The 13763-nt window shown below is 65.5% G+C and overlaps 6 protein-coding genes across 6 annotated transcripts in view; 3 read left to right on the top strand and 3 right to left on the bottom strand.

The window, feature by feature from the left end:
- The window catches only part of PFL1_01744 (uncharacterized protein), a gene marked incomplete at both ends in the record, with an annotated part of 2252 nt that extends 657 nt beyond the window's left edge, over nt 1-1595 (bottom strand). Inside the window, one exon of the mRNA XM_007879254.1 lies at nt 4-1595. Within this exon, the coding sequence (XP_007877445.1) occupies nt 4-1595 (1592 nt within the window). The remainder of the gene's footprint in view (nt 1-3) is intronic.
- A 679-nt stretch (nt 1596-2274) lies between these two features.
- PFL1_01743 (uncharacterized protein) lies at nt 2275-4086 on the top strand (the record flags this gene model as incomplete). The annotated part of the gene is made up of 4 exons (XM_007879253.1): nt 2275-2343; nt 2432-3434; nt 3522-3848; nt 3980-4086. 4 exons carry the CDS (start codon nt 2275-2277, stop codon nt 4084-4086), a joined length of 1506 nt encoding a protein of 501 aa, XP_007877444.1.
- Nucleotides 4087-4267: 181 nt separating this feature from the next.
- On the bottom strand, nt 4268-7054 carry PFL1_01742 (uncharacterized protein; the record flags this gene model as incomplete). The annotated part of the gene is made up of 1 exon (XM_007879252.1): nt 4268-7054. One exon carries the CDS (start codon nt 7052-7054, stop codon nt 4268-4270), a length of 2787 nt encoding a protein of 928 aa, XP_007877443.1.
- An 872-nt stretch (nt 7055-7926) lies between these two features.
- On the top strand, nt 7927-8918 carry PFL1_01741 (uncharacterized protein; the record flags this gene model as incomplete). Its single annotated transcript, XM_007879251.1, has 4 exons — nt 7927-8247; nt 8377-8483; nt 8593-8680; nt 8799-8918. 4 exons carry the CDS (start codon nt 7927-7929, stop codon nt 8916-8918), a joined length of 636 nt encoding a protein of 211 aa, XP_007877442.1.
- Nucleotides 8919-9240: 322 nt separating this feature from the next.
- On the bottom strand, nt 9241-9872 carry PFL1_01740 (uncharacterized protein; the record flags this gene model as incomplete). Its single annotated transcript, XM_007879250.1, has 2 exons — nt 9241-9687; nt 9798-9872. 2 exons carry the CDS (start codon nt 9870-9872, stop codon nt 9241-9243), a joined length of 522 nt encoding a protein of 173 aa, XP_007877441.1.
- An 832-nt stretch (nt 9873-10704) lies between these two features.
- PFL1_01739 (uncharacterized protein) lies at nt 10705-12644 on the top strand (the record flags this gene model as incomplete). The annotated part of the gene is made up of 4 exons (XM_007879249.1): nt 10705-11191; nt 11310-12108; nt 12223-12361; nt 12483-12644. 4 exons carry the CDS (start codon nt 10705-10707, stop codon nt 12642-12644), a joined length of 1587 nt encoding a protein of 528 aa, XP_007877440.1.
- Nucleotides 12645-13763: the final 1119 nt, after the last annotated feature.

Here is a 13763-nt window from a genome sequence, read left to right as displayed (position 1 = left end):
AACGGGCCCCTACCGTGCGACGCGGGCGAAAAGGGGGATTCGTCGTCGTCGGCGCCCAGGCTGTCGCGCCTCGAGTCGCGGCGAGGGAAGCTGGGCCTGAGCGTCGAGGACCGTCGCGACGACAGCACGTCGCCCACGTCGGCCTCGCCCAGCCCGAGGTCGACGTCCTCGGAGCCGACCTTGTTGTGCACCTGGTCAGCCTCGCGGCGCAGGCTCGCCCGGCGGGCGTCGTCGCGGTCGAGGTCCTGGAAACCCGACTCCTTGCGGCCGCGGGTCATGAAGCTGCTCCACTTCGACGGCCCGCCCTCGCCCATTTCCTTGTCCGGGCTATGCGATTGGCTGCTGCCAGAGGCGCCGCCAAAGAGGGTGGAGCTCTTGGAGCGGCTAAACGTACCGCCAATGCCCGAGGCCATGGAGCTGACGGTGCCGCTGGCGGCGCTGAACGAGGGCATGCGTAGCCGGCCCGCCTTTTTCTCCTTGTCGCCGCGCTTGGCCGTCGACTGGCCGTCGCCATCGTCGCCATCGTTGTCGTCGTCGTTGCCGGGAGTGGCGGCGGGGTCCCGGCTGTCATTGCCAAGTCCCTCTCGGACCCGGCGTATTTCGCTAGGCGTCAGGCTGACCGTCGAGCCGGTCGTGACGCGCGAGCTGGTGCGCTTTAGGTTGAGCTCCATGGGCTCGCGGGCCGACGTGCGTCGAGGCAGCGCCGGGGGGGCCGGTCGAGAGCCTCCGGCGCTCTGAGGTCGACTTAGAGGTGCGGGCGGCGGGCGTCGAGATGCGGAGCCGCCGACGCTGGCAAACGACGAGCCCGAGGTCGAGGCAGAGGTTCTTGCGCGGTCGAGGACGGCCTGTGCCTGGGCGAGGTAGTCGATGTGTGTCTGGATGTAGGTTTCGAGGCAGTCGAGGTCGTCGTGCTCGGATTGTTGGATGGCCTCTGCGCGCGCCTCGACGTCGGACACGGCCTCGTCGTAGGCTGCCTTTGCGAGGCGGAGCTCCTCTTCGAGGTCGCGCTTTTCCTTTTTGCTCTTCTGCACCTTTGCCTGTGCTGCGTCGAGCTTTGTGGTTGCTGCTTCGAGCTTCTTCATGGCGGCGTGGAATGACTCGATGGCGGTCTTGGACCTCGCGATCCTGGCGAGGAAGATGTTGGACGTGTCCTTTGCAAAGGCGGCCTGGAGGGAGCCGAGCTGTACGTGGGCCTCGCCGAGGCTCGAGAGGGCGGTGCCGTAGGCGGACGAGTCGGGGAACTGTGCGCCGTAGGACGACATTGCGATGCCGATGGACTCGATGGGGAGCAGCTTCGAGTCGTGCTTCTGGGCGAGCGCGCCCGACGAGATCGAGGCCGAGTCCTCTGCGGCGGCGGGGAGCGAGGTTGGGTCAAAGGGGATGGGCTTCTTTTTTGCGAGGGAGCTCCAGTAGTGCTCTGTTGCGGCGTAGAGATTCGAGTTGGCGATGCCGCGCAGCTCAATCTCTCCGTAGAGGTCTTGCTTGAGGGTGGGATCGATCGGTGCGCCCCCCGCGGCGGCCGAGAGCTTCGCTCCGAGGCCCGACGACCATTGCTTGATCTTGCCGATCTGGGGACGTTTGGGTTTGATAGCCATGCTGGGTGGTGGTGGTGGAGGAGACGGTCGAGGTGGCGCTGAGGTGGTGGTGGTGGTGGTGGTGGTGGTGGTGCAACGTTATTGATGATGGCCTGATGGGGGGCGGCAGCAGCGCAAGAGTCGGGCCAGATGGCACAGCCGTAACGAGACCAGAGGCAGGCTAGGTCGGGTGCATGTGGGAGCAGGAGGCGGACGAGGAGGACAAGCAATCAAGCCAAGCTGGAGGCGGGCCGGCGGGGAGGTCGACAAAGGGGGCACCCTTACCCGGCCTGCTGGTCCCCTAGCCTGGCCTCTGGACAGAGGGCCTTGAACGGGGTCCAACCCACCCGCACGGCCCCCGGCCCTCGCCCTCGGTCGTGCCTCACGCCACGCGCCAGGGCGAGCTGCAGGCAGCCAGGAGGCTCAGGCGAGGGCAGGGCCCACAACCTCGCTCCCGCCCAGACGATGCATGGAAGCCCTCGCCTGCCTGCCTGCCCGCCTGCCTGCTTGCTTGCCGGCCCGTACCCCGCGCGCCTGCCCGCACCTCCGACTTCCGACTTCCGACTTCCGACATGGCGGCCCATGCCTCCACTACCTTGGGCCCTGGCCCCCACCACCACCGCCGACGTCTCTTCGTCGTCCACCACTCACTACCGCCACCACCATCATCCCTTCCTCTCGACAATCTCGCAGCTTCACCATGTCGGACCCAAGCCTCGACACGCAGGGCAATCCCAAAGACTCACACTTCCACGTATTCCAGACGCAGGTAAGAGAATGCTGCAGCAGCCCATAGGTTGGATCCACCCCCCCGCATCGACACCGTGACTGACTCTTGCTCCCCCCGCCCACGCCAGCCCCTAAACGCAGAGCCCGAGTCAGCCTCTCTCACCTCGCACCTCATCACTCCCACACACCTCCTCTTTCATCGCAACCACGACGACCTCGTCTACCCGGGCCCGGCACAGTCGTCATCGTCGCCCGACTGGCCCGTCTCTCTCTCCCTCTCCCCATCGCTCCGCGGCGCCCAGCCACTCGCCACCTTCCAGGGACAAAAGCTCCTCCTCTCCCAGATAAAGCGCTCTCTCCCCACACGCCACGTCGTGGCTACCCTCGAATGTGCCGGAAACCGTCGCGGCGAATTCAGGCACCAGGACAAGGCGCAGGGCATCCAGTGGGGCAGCGGCGTAATCGCAAACGTCGTCTGGTCAGGCACCTCCATCCGAGACGCCCTCCTCCACGCAGGCCTACCGGACCCCTACGCACACCACCCCGCCAAGTCCCTCGACAATCTCGTGCCATCCGAACACCACACCATTCAGGACGCCGCCGAGTGGGCCAGGGGCCTGCACCTGCACATGCACAGCACGCAGCAATCCACCGAGTCCGACGATCCCAACCGCCACGAAGTCTTTGCCGCTTCCATCCCGCTGCCCACCGCCATGCACCCCAACCAGGACTGCATCCTCGCCTACGCCCACAACGGCCAGCCCCTCCTGCCCTCGCATGGCTTCCCCCTCCGCGCCGTCATCCCAGGACATGCAGGCGCACGCTGGGTAAAGTGGCTCTCTGGCCTCACCATCAGCCAACACGAAAACCAGAGCCCGCCCATGCGCCTCGACTACAAGATCCTCACCCCGCCGAAACCAGGCGGCGGCGACAGCGAAGATGAGCAAAAGAAGCGCGAGTGGCTGGAAAGGGTGCAGCACGACGAGCAGTTCCGCAAGCAGGAGCTCCAAAGGCAGAAACCGCTACAGAGGCTCGGCGCCAGCTCAGCCATTACCCAGCCGGCCGACGACCAAGACGTCGAGGCTCGCAATGGGAGCATCTCTGTCAAGGGATATGCAGTCGGTCAGGACGGTGAGTCGATGTTCAACTCTATGCAAAACGTTCGATCGATGCGCTGACGCCGAGGCTCGCCCCGCACGGTCCCCCACTCTACGGCAGGTTCGCCCACCGCATCCGTCCACGTAGCTCTCCTCCGCGATCTGGACCCGTCGCTGGCCTCGCACCTCTTCGTCGAGCAGCTCCCACCGGACATCGAATGGCATCAGGCGCAACTCAGCTTCGAGCCAGCCGCGACAGCAGCGCAAGAATCGCGCAGGCGTCTCGAAGCTTGCGGCCACGTCAGCCCAGCCTCGGCAGACGACGTGGGCGAGGGTGAGGCGCGGCGACGACATCGCGAGTGGAGCTGGGCATGGTGTCTCTGGTCCATCTATCTGCCGCTCCCCCAAGGTGCAGCGGAGCACAAGTGGGCCATCGTCGCAAAGTCTGGTGAGTCCCCCGATGACGGTTGCTCGCATACGAACGAGAGGAGGCGTCTTGTCGTTTTCCCCCCGCTAAGGCTTCCGTCTTCTGCCTTCGGCGGCATTATCTCGTCGACGTTGCACGGATCCTTCTCGCAGTGACGGCAGCCGGCGTCGAGCAGGAGCGCGTTAGCGCGTGGAACCTCCGAGGCTTCTGCGAGCGGGGCTGGCCAGTCGTACGTGGCCTGCGCATCAAGACGGTCTAGGCCCCCGCTCCTTCCACCGGCGGACGACGACAACGGCGTGCTGCGTACGATGCAGTTTCAATTCATGGCATGCTTTCCGGAACCCAGCATCGACATCCATCATTGTCTGCCGGCAAACAACCGCGCGGCGCATCGCTTTGACCACCGGACGCCCCCGAACGACCGACCGACTGCGTCCGCCTCATGCAGCTCCATTCTGACTTTCCGAGCTCCACTCGGCCCCGCCGCTGCTCCCGCCGCCAGCTGCTCCGACAACGAGGCCATTGGCGCTGCTCTCGCGCTTCTTCTTGCCCTTTTCCCTCTCAATGGCCACGGGAGCCGTCGCAGAGGCAAACTTGCTTGACCCATCGCCGCCGCGTACCCTACGGCCTGGCAGGGTAGGGTCAAACGGATCCTTGACCGTCCAGTCCCAGGTGTGCACCATGGTGATCTGGCCGTTTCGGATGCGACTGGCGTAGCTGTCCCCCACCATTCCCGCCACGCCTTCGCCCTTTGCCCTGCCCTCGGCGGCGCCGTCTCCGCCCGCCGACTCGGCCGCCTGCATCTGCAGCTGGAGCTCCTGCTGTCGCCGCTGCAGCTCCTCCTTGTCCTCTTCCGGCAGCACCACGGCCTCCTTGTCCTTGAGCTGCAGCACGAGCTTCTCGAGCGCGGCGTGCAGCGTCGTGTTGCCGCTACCGCTGCCGCCGCCGCCGTTGCGCGACTTGGAAATGTTGGAGCTGAGATCGCTCGAGGAGCTCGAACCGCCCACCAGGTCGCGCGAGGCGGGCAGGCCGTGGAAGAAGCGCTCGGCGTGCTTGTCGTCGAGCAGCGGCGGCGGGTCGTCGAAGCGAGAGATGCGCCGCAGCAGCTCCCCGTTTGACACGATGCGCGCCGCCATGGCGAGGTGGGCGGGGTGGCGGTAGGCCAGCGGCGGCACCAGGCTACCCGACGGAGGGATGAGCGCAGACGGTCGACCCTGCGGCAGCACGGGCGTGAGGATGGGCGCCGACAGCGCAGAGGCCACCGCCGCATTGTCCTCGTACAACGTCGGCGGCGGTAGCGTCGAGACGAGCCAGCTCGGCCCAGGCTGGAAGGGCACCACGACCGGCCGCGCACCGACAGCGCCATACAGGCTGTCGTTGGGCACGTAGCGCGCCGGGTCGGCAATGCCGTAGGCGAGCCGGCGCCGTTTCGAGGCGGCGTCCTGGTGTGCTGCGCCGTACGGCGTCAGGAAGATGCCCGCCGCGCCCGAGGTCGACGGGTCGTCGAGGAGCGACTTGAAGTCGGCCGCAAACGCCCGCAGCGACGACGTCGGCGGCGCAATCGAGATGATGTCGTCCTGCGCCGACGCAGAGGCCATCTCGGCGACGGCCTTTTCCAAGTCGCCGAGCTCGTGCTGCGGGTGGGCGACACCGAGCGTCGATGAATCGAATGGGATGGCCTCTCTCCAGCAGTCGCGCAGCACCCGCCGCGACTGGAGCGCCTCGAGCGCCTTTTCCGCCTCGGCCGCCTTTTGCTCGTCCGTCGGCTCGGGCTTGGTCTGCACTGCTGGCTCGGCCCCCTCACCTTGCGTCTCGACTGCGCGGGCGGCAGCCGCGGCGTGGGTCGCTGCGAGCGTCGCCTGCTGCGCCGCTTCGGCGCGTTGCCGCTCCTGCTCGATGTATTCGAGGTCGGTGTCCTGCGGCGGCGGGAGCGACGGCGGCGGCGGTGCAAGACTCGCCGAGGTCCCACTCCCTGCCAACCCGCCTTGATCCGTGCCCCAACCAGTGGCAATGAGGCTTGGGGATGGTGCTGCTGCTGTCCCATCGCCGCGCAAGCCTCGGCTCGGTGCAGCAGCTGAGGGTGCCTCGACCTGCGGAAAGGCGGGCAGATAGCTCGGCACATAGTCGATCTCCAGCTCGCCGAAACGGCGCACGACACCTTCGCCGGCTGCGTCGAGAGACGGTATTTCCGCATCGCGACCACTGGCGGAGCGGTGCCGCCGCCCTTGTTGATGCTGCTGCCAGTGTCGATGGCGCGATGTCGATCTCGATGCTGTCCCGTTGACACCGCCTTGCGGCCGGAGCGACGATGATCTGCGGCGACCGCGGCTGTTGCTGCTCCCAGCCCCGCTGCTCAGATAGCCGTCGGTGCGGCTGTCGCTGTCGTCGCCGTAGTCGTCAGTCCCCGCCAATCTCTTCTCCTCGCTGCTTGCCATAGGTGAGCCGGAGCGCGATCGGTGTCGTACTGCCGCCGCCGCCGCCGCCGCATCGTGGACGTCTCCGTCGACGTCCATGGCGTCTGAATCTTCAGCCTTGCGCTTGCCTGCCTTGACCGAGGCACGGACGTTGTCCTGGCACCATTCTGCGGAGTCGATGCCGTCCCAGACAAGCTCTTGGATGCGTTTCTCTCGCCGGTAGCTCTGCTCTGCCAACACCTCGAATTGTTCGGGAGGAATGGGCCTGTAGTGCACCTCGGCCGCTGGATCTGCGACTGGCTGGGGCCTGCCGACCGAGAGCCGCTTCCTCAGGTCCGACCCCCTCAGTGGATCCCGCAGCGGGTCTCGGGATTCTGAGGATGTCGGGACCGGGTGTGACGCTGGCTGGCCGTTGGTTCTGGAAGTGCTGCCGTTGGCGAGCTGCTGCTGTAGCTGCTGTTGTTGTCTCTCTGCCTCGACGTCGTAGCCGTGGTGCGGGTCAAAGTCAAGCCTGCCTTCGTCCTCGGCCCACTGAAGGACCTCTTCAATAGGGTCGCCACCGCCGAGGATGTGCTCGAGTGCGGCGCTCAGGTCGAGCGGTGCGACGACGTTGCGTCCGCTGTGGTTGGCATGCTGGACGCAGGTGGTGCCGAGGAGCTGAATGTAGCGCTGCAGCACCTCGGTGAGCAGGTGGGCGGCGGTCGACGACGATTTGGAGAAGCCGGCCGACGAGAGGAGCGCGAGCACCGAGAGCGACAGGTGCGATGCGGCATAGGTCGAGGCCGACGGTGCGCCGCGCTTTGAGCCGACCATGGCGGCCGCGCTAGGGTGCCGGCGGGCGGCCGTGCGGGCAGGCAGGCAAACGAGCCTGCTTGGTGCGTAGCTGCGACGGTAGTAGTGCGGCTAGGTCGTGGTGTGCGTCATGAAGTTGTCGTCGATGTCGGTGTCGTTTGGCGTGGATGTCGCGCTGGGCGAGGCAAAGAGCGATGGAGCCTGGATCGTCGGACGTGACGCGTTGGACAACGGTGGGCGGTGCTGCATCCACCAGGGCCCTTGGAGAGGCAGACTAGCGCGACGCGGTGATGCTGGCGTCCAGTAGTAGTGTTGCTGTTGCGGGTGTAGCGTCCGCAGCCTTCATCCCGAAACGAGCGCGGGGACAGAGAAGAGAGGCGAGGTGAGACGAGGGCCAAGGATGTGGTCGAGAAGCAAGCGTGTAGACCCTCGAGGCGGAGCGATGGCTGCCCCGTGGCCTACCCGTGACCGGGCGAGCGGCACGTGACGTTGTCCCGTCAGGGTGAACCAGCCAGCCTGCGTTGGCCTGACCTTGTCCCAGCCAAGCCAGAGCCTTAGCCTGGGCTTGGGCTTCGTTGCGGGCTGGCCTGGCCTGGACCGCCGTCCCTCCAGGTGGAGAAGATGAAAAAAGGCCGAGCAGCGACGTCCAGATGCATCCTCTTCTCAGGCTCGCTCACCAACCGACTTTGCCTGGCCATCACACCCACCACCACCACCACCACCACCACCACCACAGCCGACTCCGCCACCGCCAACCGCGTCTTCTCCCTCACGCCCATCCGCACCTAGCGCCACGCGTCAGACGAGCAGTCCCCCACCGTCCGCCGTCCGCACCTTCCCTCTTCCCGCACACTCACAACACACTCACACCCACCACCAACCAGATCCATACCATGTCTGCCGACGAGGACCAGGTCTCTCTGTCTGTCCCCGGCTCTTCGACCGAGTTCGACGCCGCGCAGAGCTCCTCGGCAGCAGCCGCCACCGATGACGTCGCCCAGTCGTCTTCGGCCGCGGCCGACGGCGCAGATGGCGAGGCCATGGACGAGGAGGCAGAGATCGAGGCCATGAAGAAGCGCGTGGCAGAGATGGAGGCCGAGGCTGCAAAGCTCAGAGAGATGCAAGAGGCAGCCGGCGCCGCGGCGGGCGCAGGCATCCACCCCACCGAAGAGGAAAAGGAAGAGGTCGACTCCAGAAGTGTCTACGTCGGAAACGTGAGTGTTTTCCGTCTGGCTCGCCTGCCCCGGCAAGCGTCTCCTGCTGCGCACCCTGGCCGCCGCTGACCGCATACGGCCGAACCCTCTTCCCTCGCCTCTCCGCCTCTCCACCCTTCACCAACCCAGGTCGACTACGGCGCGACACCAGAAGAGATCCAGCAACACTTCCAGAGCTGCGGCACAATCAACCGTGTCACGATCCTCTGCGACAAGTTCACCGGTCATCCCAAGGGGTGAGTCGACCGCCATCAGCGCCCGCCCGCTCGGCATCCGCGCATCTGACGGCTGACCCGACGAACGTCGCCATGCCACCGCGCTTCCTCCCCGCCCTTTTCTTTCCAGCTATGCGTACGTCGAATTCGCCGATCCTTCGTTGGTCGCCAACGCCATGGTCCTCAACGAGTCCCTCTTCCGCGGCCGCTTGATCAAGGTGAGTTTCCCTCTCCTGTCCGTCCATGGACGCGCTCCCCCTCCTCGCAGCTCTCGCACCTGCTGACTCTGGTCTTTCCCGTTTCCATCCCCCTCGTTTCAACGACGGCTGGCATCAGGTCACGGCGAAGCGGACAAACCTGCCCGGCATGGCTGCGCGCGGCCGGGGAAGGGGGCGAGGCTACCGACCCTACCGAGCCCGCGGCTTTCGTGGAAGGGGCCGTGGCCGCGGATACTAGTCGAGTCGAGCGCACCGCGTCGCATCCAAAAGACGGATGAGCGGCCCGGCATCGAGGCCCAGTCGGCCTGCGTTCCCTCTCTAATACTATGATGACGCTCGCATCCAAAGCACGCTCCATTTCTCGCCAATCTTTCGGCCAGCCCGGGTTTGGCCGCTTGACGAGGTGTCGCCGCTTGACCGTGTGAGGCGTAGCACTGGCCTCCTCCGTCGGACAGGCCTCGTATGACAAGGTTTCGGTGACCGAGCCGGGACCGAGGAACAGGTTATTGACATTGAATAGGAGCGCGCAAGGCGACTGTCGATGCATGGACCGAAACTGCTCAGTCGCTCTGAGGTGCGCCACCGGGGCTCTGGGGGCCCTGGGTGGGCTGCCCGCCTCCGCCGACCGAGGCCTCTGCGCCCGCACCCCCGCCGCCGACGATGAGCTTGGGCTGCTCGACGACGAGCCTCTCGCCCTCGTAGAGGCGGTTGGTGATGGCCGACCTCTGGAGCACCTTGAGGTCCTCGAGGGCGGTGTTGTAGAAGGTGGCCAGCTTCTCCTGGTCGCTCATGGCCGCCGCCGCGATGCTGCCGTTGCTGCCGCTGGCGTTGCTGCCGTTTGTCGAGATCGCATCGGGGCTAAGCAGCGTCGACGGCGAGACCTTGGCGGTGGCGGAACCTTGCTTGGAGAAGGGCGACGACTGGGCCGCCTGCGCCTGCGGCAGGAGCGCTGAGCGGAACATGTCCCGGCTCCGTCGCAGGAAGTAGGTGCGGAAGTTGTACGAAGACTGCGGGCACGGCCGGCACGAAGCAAGAGGTGGCAAATCGAGGCGGGGAAGGTCAGGTCGCAATGTCGTGGCACGGCGTTCTCCAGGATGCTGCCGAGCGGGCGACTTACAAAGGACTGGGCGGTGGTAAGATACTTGCGATACAGGCGCAGGATCTGCGTTCTCGAGGGCACGACGGGCTGCATTGTGGAAGACTGTCACGAGGACGGGGGTTGGGCCTAGGAAAGGAATGGGAGACGGTCCGCCATGGGGGGTTTCAGCGATGGCAAGCAGGATGTGCGTCTGCAGGTCACTGCCACTTACGATGAGAGGTGGCCGAAGTGACGTTCGTTGTTCGATCAATATTCGTGGTCTGAGAGGGCCGAAGGTGGGTGTAGGCGTGCGGCAGAGACGCAGAGAGAGAGAGGGAGGGAGACACGAGATGGTGGACAGAGGGTCGGAAAGGGTGCGTGTGACAAAGACGTGGGTGGAGGCAAAATCCAACCTTCTCACCCGCGCGCTGATCCTCGGCCTCGTCGGATTGCACTCAGCAGCTCTGCCAGATGTCGTCCCCTTTGAACACGATGCAGGCTAGTTAACTATCGCCGCCGCCGCCGCCGTCGTGGGGGTGTGTGGTCCAGCCCGCTGCTTAGTTACCCACTGAAGGGCCAGTCACCCCGAGCCGTGGCTCCCCCTGCGCGCGCCGACGGGACTCGTTGATAACGAACCAGTAGTTAGCGGGTGCAGAGGGCCTCCGGCTTTTGCCACATCAGGCTCTGGCTTTTGTCAGGCTTACAAACAAAGACGCCGCCGCCGGCAATTCTCCACTTTGCAGCCCGCTGCGCCTGGCTGCCTAGCAGAGGTCTCTCTTTTGGGCTTTTGCCTCGCCATTTGCGGCTCCTTTTTCTCGCTGGACCCCTCCTCGCTCCCAACCCTTCATCCTCGGCCTCGACCTCACACCTCACGCTTTGCACACACTCGTCGCCGCCCCCATCGCCGCCGCAGCCGCAGCCACCCCCCGACTGGACGACAACAAACATGCCCAAGCAGATGCGCAACAGCACTGGCTGGGCCTACAACAACCCGGAACGCGCCCAGGGCACGCCCTCCAGAGTTACTGGCGCCGGCAAAAAGGCCACGGCGCTCAAAAACCAGACCTATGCCAAGCCGCTGCCCACCACCCTCGACTCTCGACCCGCCAGCGCGGATCCAGAGGTACCCGCCACTCCGGCAGACCTGCTCGGGTCCCTGCTGTGGCTGCTGAGCCTAGGCTACTATCAAACAAGGCCCTCGTCGACCGCCAGCAGCAGCAGCCAAGCCTCGACGTCCCGGGCGGCCCAGCAGGACGACGATGTGGCCACCGCATTCTACGACCCACACACGCACACCGTCTGGGTCACGGACATGGACCGCGGCATCAAGGTTCTGTGGCAGCGCGGCTTCTTTGGCAAGGGCAATCTCTCGCGCTCCGAGCCCACCTGGCGGCAGCGCAAGATCGGCGAGATCGATGCCATGAGGAAAGGAAGTGAGTGTCGCCAGCTGCACCGGGCGCCTGCCACTCGAGCATCGCGACTGGATCGACCGTGCACCTGACATGGCCGTCTCTCCCCCTTCCCCTTGCAAATCCCGCTCGCGACGCGCAGTGCTCACGGCCGAGCAGCTGACCGCGCAGCGCAGAGAGGAGAGAAAGGCGCTCAAGATCGAGAGGGCAAGGGCCGCCGTACGGGCAGGCCAACAGCTGCCCGATGGAATCACAGCGCTCGGAGGTGAGATCCTCGAAGAGGACCGGCTTGCTGGTGCCGGCCACGACCGCATCATGGCCGATATTGAAAAGCAGATCGAGGACCAGATGGACGACGACGACGAAGCCGACGGTACCGTCTCGGCCGGCAAGAGCACGGTCGCTCCACCGGCCTTGTGGAAGGGCGACGAAGACATCCCCGACATCGTCCCCGGCCAGGCCAGGATCAAGGGCCTAAAGTACTTTTCCGAAGAGGTCAAGGCCAACGCAGCGAGGAAGGCCGAGGCGCAGGCCGCCCGTAACAAGGAGCTGGTACAGATGGACCCGGACGCCGAGATCGACGTGGTCGACATGGAGCGGATGCAGCTGTCGCTCCACGAGACGTTCTTCCTCGCCGGCATGCTGGGCTGTCTCGAGGTCAAGGTCGACGAGGCGGGCGCTGCGCCACGCACGCTCACCATCGACGAGATCTACACACTCTGCCTGCAGTCGTCGCTCCCACCGCCGCTGCTCTCGCTCAAGGATCAGGGCATCGCCGACGAGCACCTGGCCCGGCTCTACGCCAGGCCCGACAACCCGTTCCTGGTCAACTACATCGCCTACCACCACTTCCGCTCGCTCGGCTGGGTCGTCAAGACGGGCACCAAGTTCTGCTCTGATTTCCTCCTCTACAAGAGGGGGCCTGTCTTCTCGCACGCAGAGTGAGTAGGTCGCGGCCGGTGGCCGATGTTTGCGGAGCTTCGTGGCGACGATCTTGCTGGCTGACGCCGAATCCGGTCGTCTCGCGACCCCGCTCTCCCCTCTCGTCTTGGCAGGTTCGCCGTGCTGGTCATCCCTTCGTATGAGGACCCAGACGACCAACACTCGAGCCCGTTCCCGCCGCACCCGAACCTGGGACCCAAGCCCTGGACGTGGTTCAGCACGATGAACAGGGTCAATACCCAGGTCCTCAAGGTCAGTCGATCGACTCGATTCGACGTCGCGCATCTGTGCCAAAGCAGAGCATCGAATAGCTGACCACCGTCGCGACCGCTACTCTGCCCCCCTCTGTGCGCCGTTACCATCTCGCTCACAGACCCTTATCCTGGCGCACGTCTTCGTGCCCTCGGTCAAGCGGTATCCGCCCGAGTCGCTCGTGTCGCCGCAACAGTTTGTCGACGACCTCAAGGCAGGTCGTAGCTATGCCGTCAAGGAGGTGGCCATCCGACGCTGGGTGCCGGCGCGGATGCGTGCCTAACTCGGTAGCCGCACCGCGCTCCCCCGTCGGGCAGCCAAACCAGTTCTCCTCACTGGCTTCATGTATACATCACAGGGCATCTTGCTGTAAGCGGCCCAATGTTGCCACCTGCTCGCTATGCTTCATGACGAAGCATGGGAGCGTGGAAGCAAATGAACGACGGCGGATCTGTCTCGTCGACTGCGGGCCGTGCCTGCAGTGGCCTAGCGATGCAACGCGAGCGAGTGGCGAGGCCGGGCCTGGCCGAGCGGCGCAGTCTTCGCCCGCGCTTCCGACAACCCATGCTGCTCAGCGGATCTGTCCGCCTGCGTGCCTGCGTGCCTGCGTGCCTGCGCGACTGTCCGCCCACCTTTCTGGTGTGCCTGCCTGCGGAACGTTGCGCCAAGTTGGTGGCTTGTCCCGTCGTGCCTGCTTATTGGCTTCGACATCTATGTATCTACATGTGTGTACGAGCCGCTGTGCGACGATCTGTTCGTCCACGCTTGGCGGCTGGCTAGGTCGTCTGCTTCCATTCACTGCGGTACCGTGGCGGCCACGCCCACATCTCGACGCCAAACGAGGCCGGCTGCTGTCGTCGTCAGATTACGCTGCGCTCTGTGAGCATCTTCGTACGCCTTGCACCTAGACATGGACCCCAAGCTCGCCTGACCCGCGTTACCATCCGCCGGCGTCGATACGACAAGATTGCCGAAGTCTTCCTTCGTTGGCTCGCTCGATCTGCTGCCTGCCAGCGAGCGGCCTGTTCACAGAGAGCAGCTTTAGCACACCCGAAGAGCAAGTGCCAGCTGTTGTGGTCGGACGGCAAGGGAGGTCAGAGTCAGGACCAACGAGCGCCTGCCTCTGGCTCGGTCAGTCGTGGCGGGAGAAGATGAGGAAGAGGAGCGAGCGTGGCGTGTCCCTCGCTGGCCTCCAGGTCACCAGATTGGCGAGCGGGCGGTCAGACGGGCGGGCCTTCCCGTTGGCCAGCAGACGGACCGCTTCGCTGGCAGCCGACCCGCTCGCCCCACCCTGGCCGCCCGCCGCCAGACCAACACCTGCCTAGCCTAGCCTGTGGTCGCCGCCTTTTCGCCTGACAGGTCGGGCCTGGGCTGGCTGGCTGGCTGCCCGCCCGCGCTGGGC

Source organism: Pseudozyma flocculosa (genome assembly GCF_000417875.1).
Source record: "Pseudozyma flocculosa PF-1 unplaced genomic scaffold scaffold00004, whole genome shotgun sequence".
Classification (NCBI taxonomy): domain Eukaryota; kingdom Fungi; phylum Basidiomycota; class Ustilaginomycetes; order Ustilaginales; family Ustilaginaceae; genus Pseudozyma; species Pseudozyma flocculosa.
This window is presented reverse-complemented; position numbering and strand designations above follow the sequence as displayed.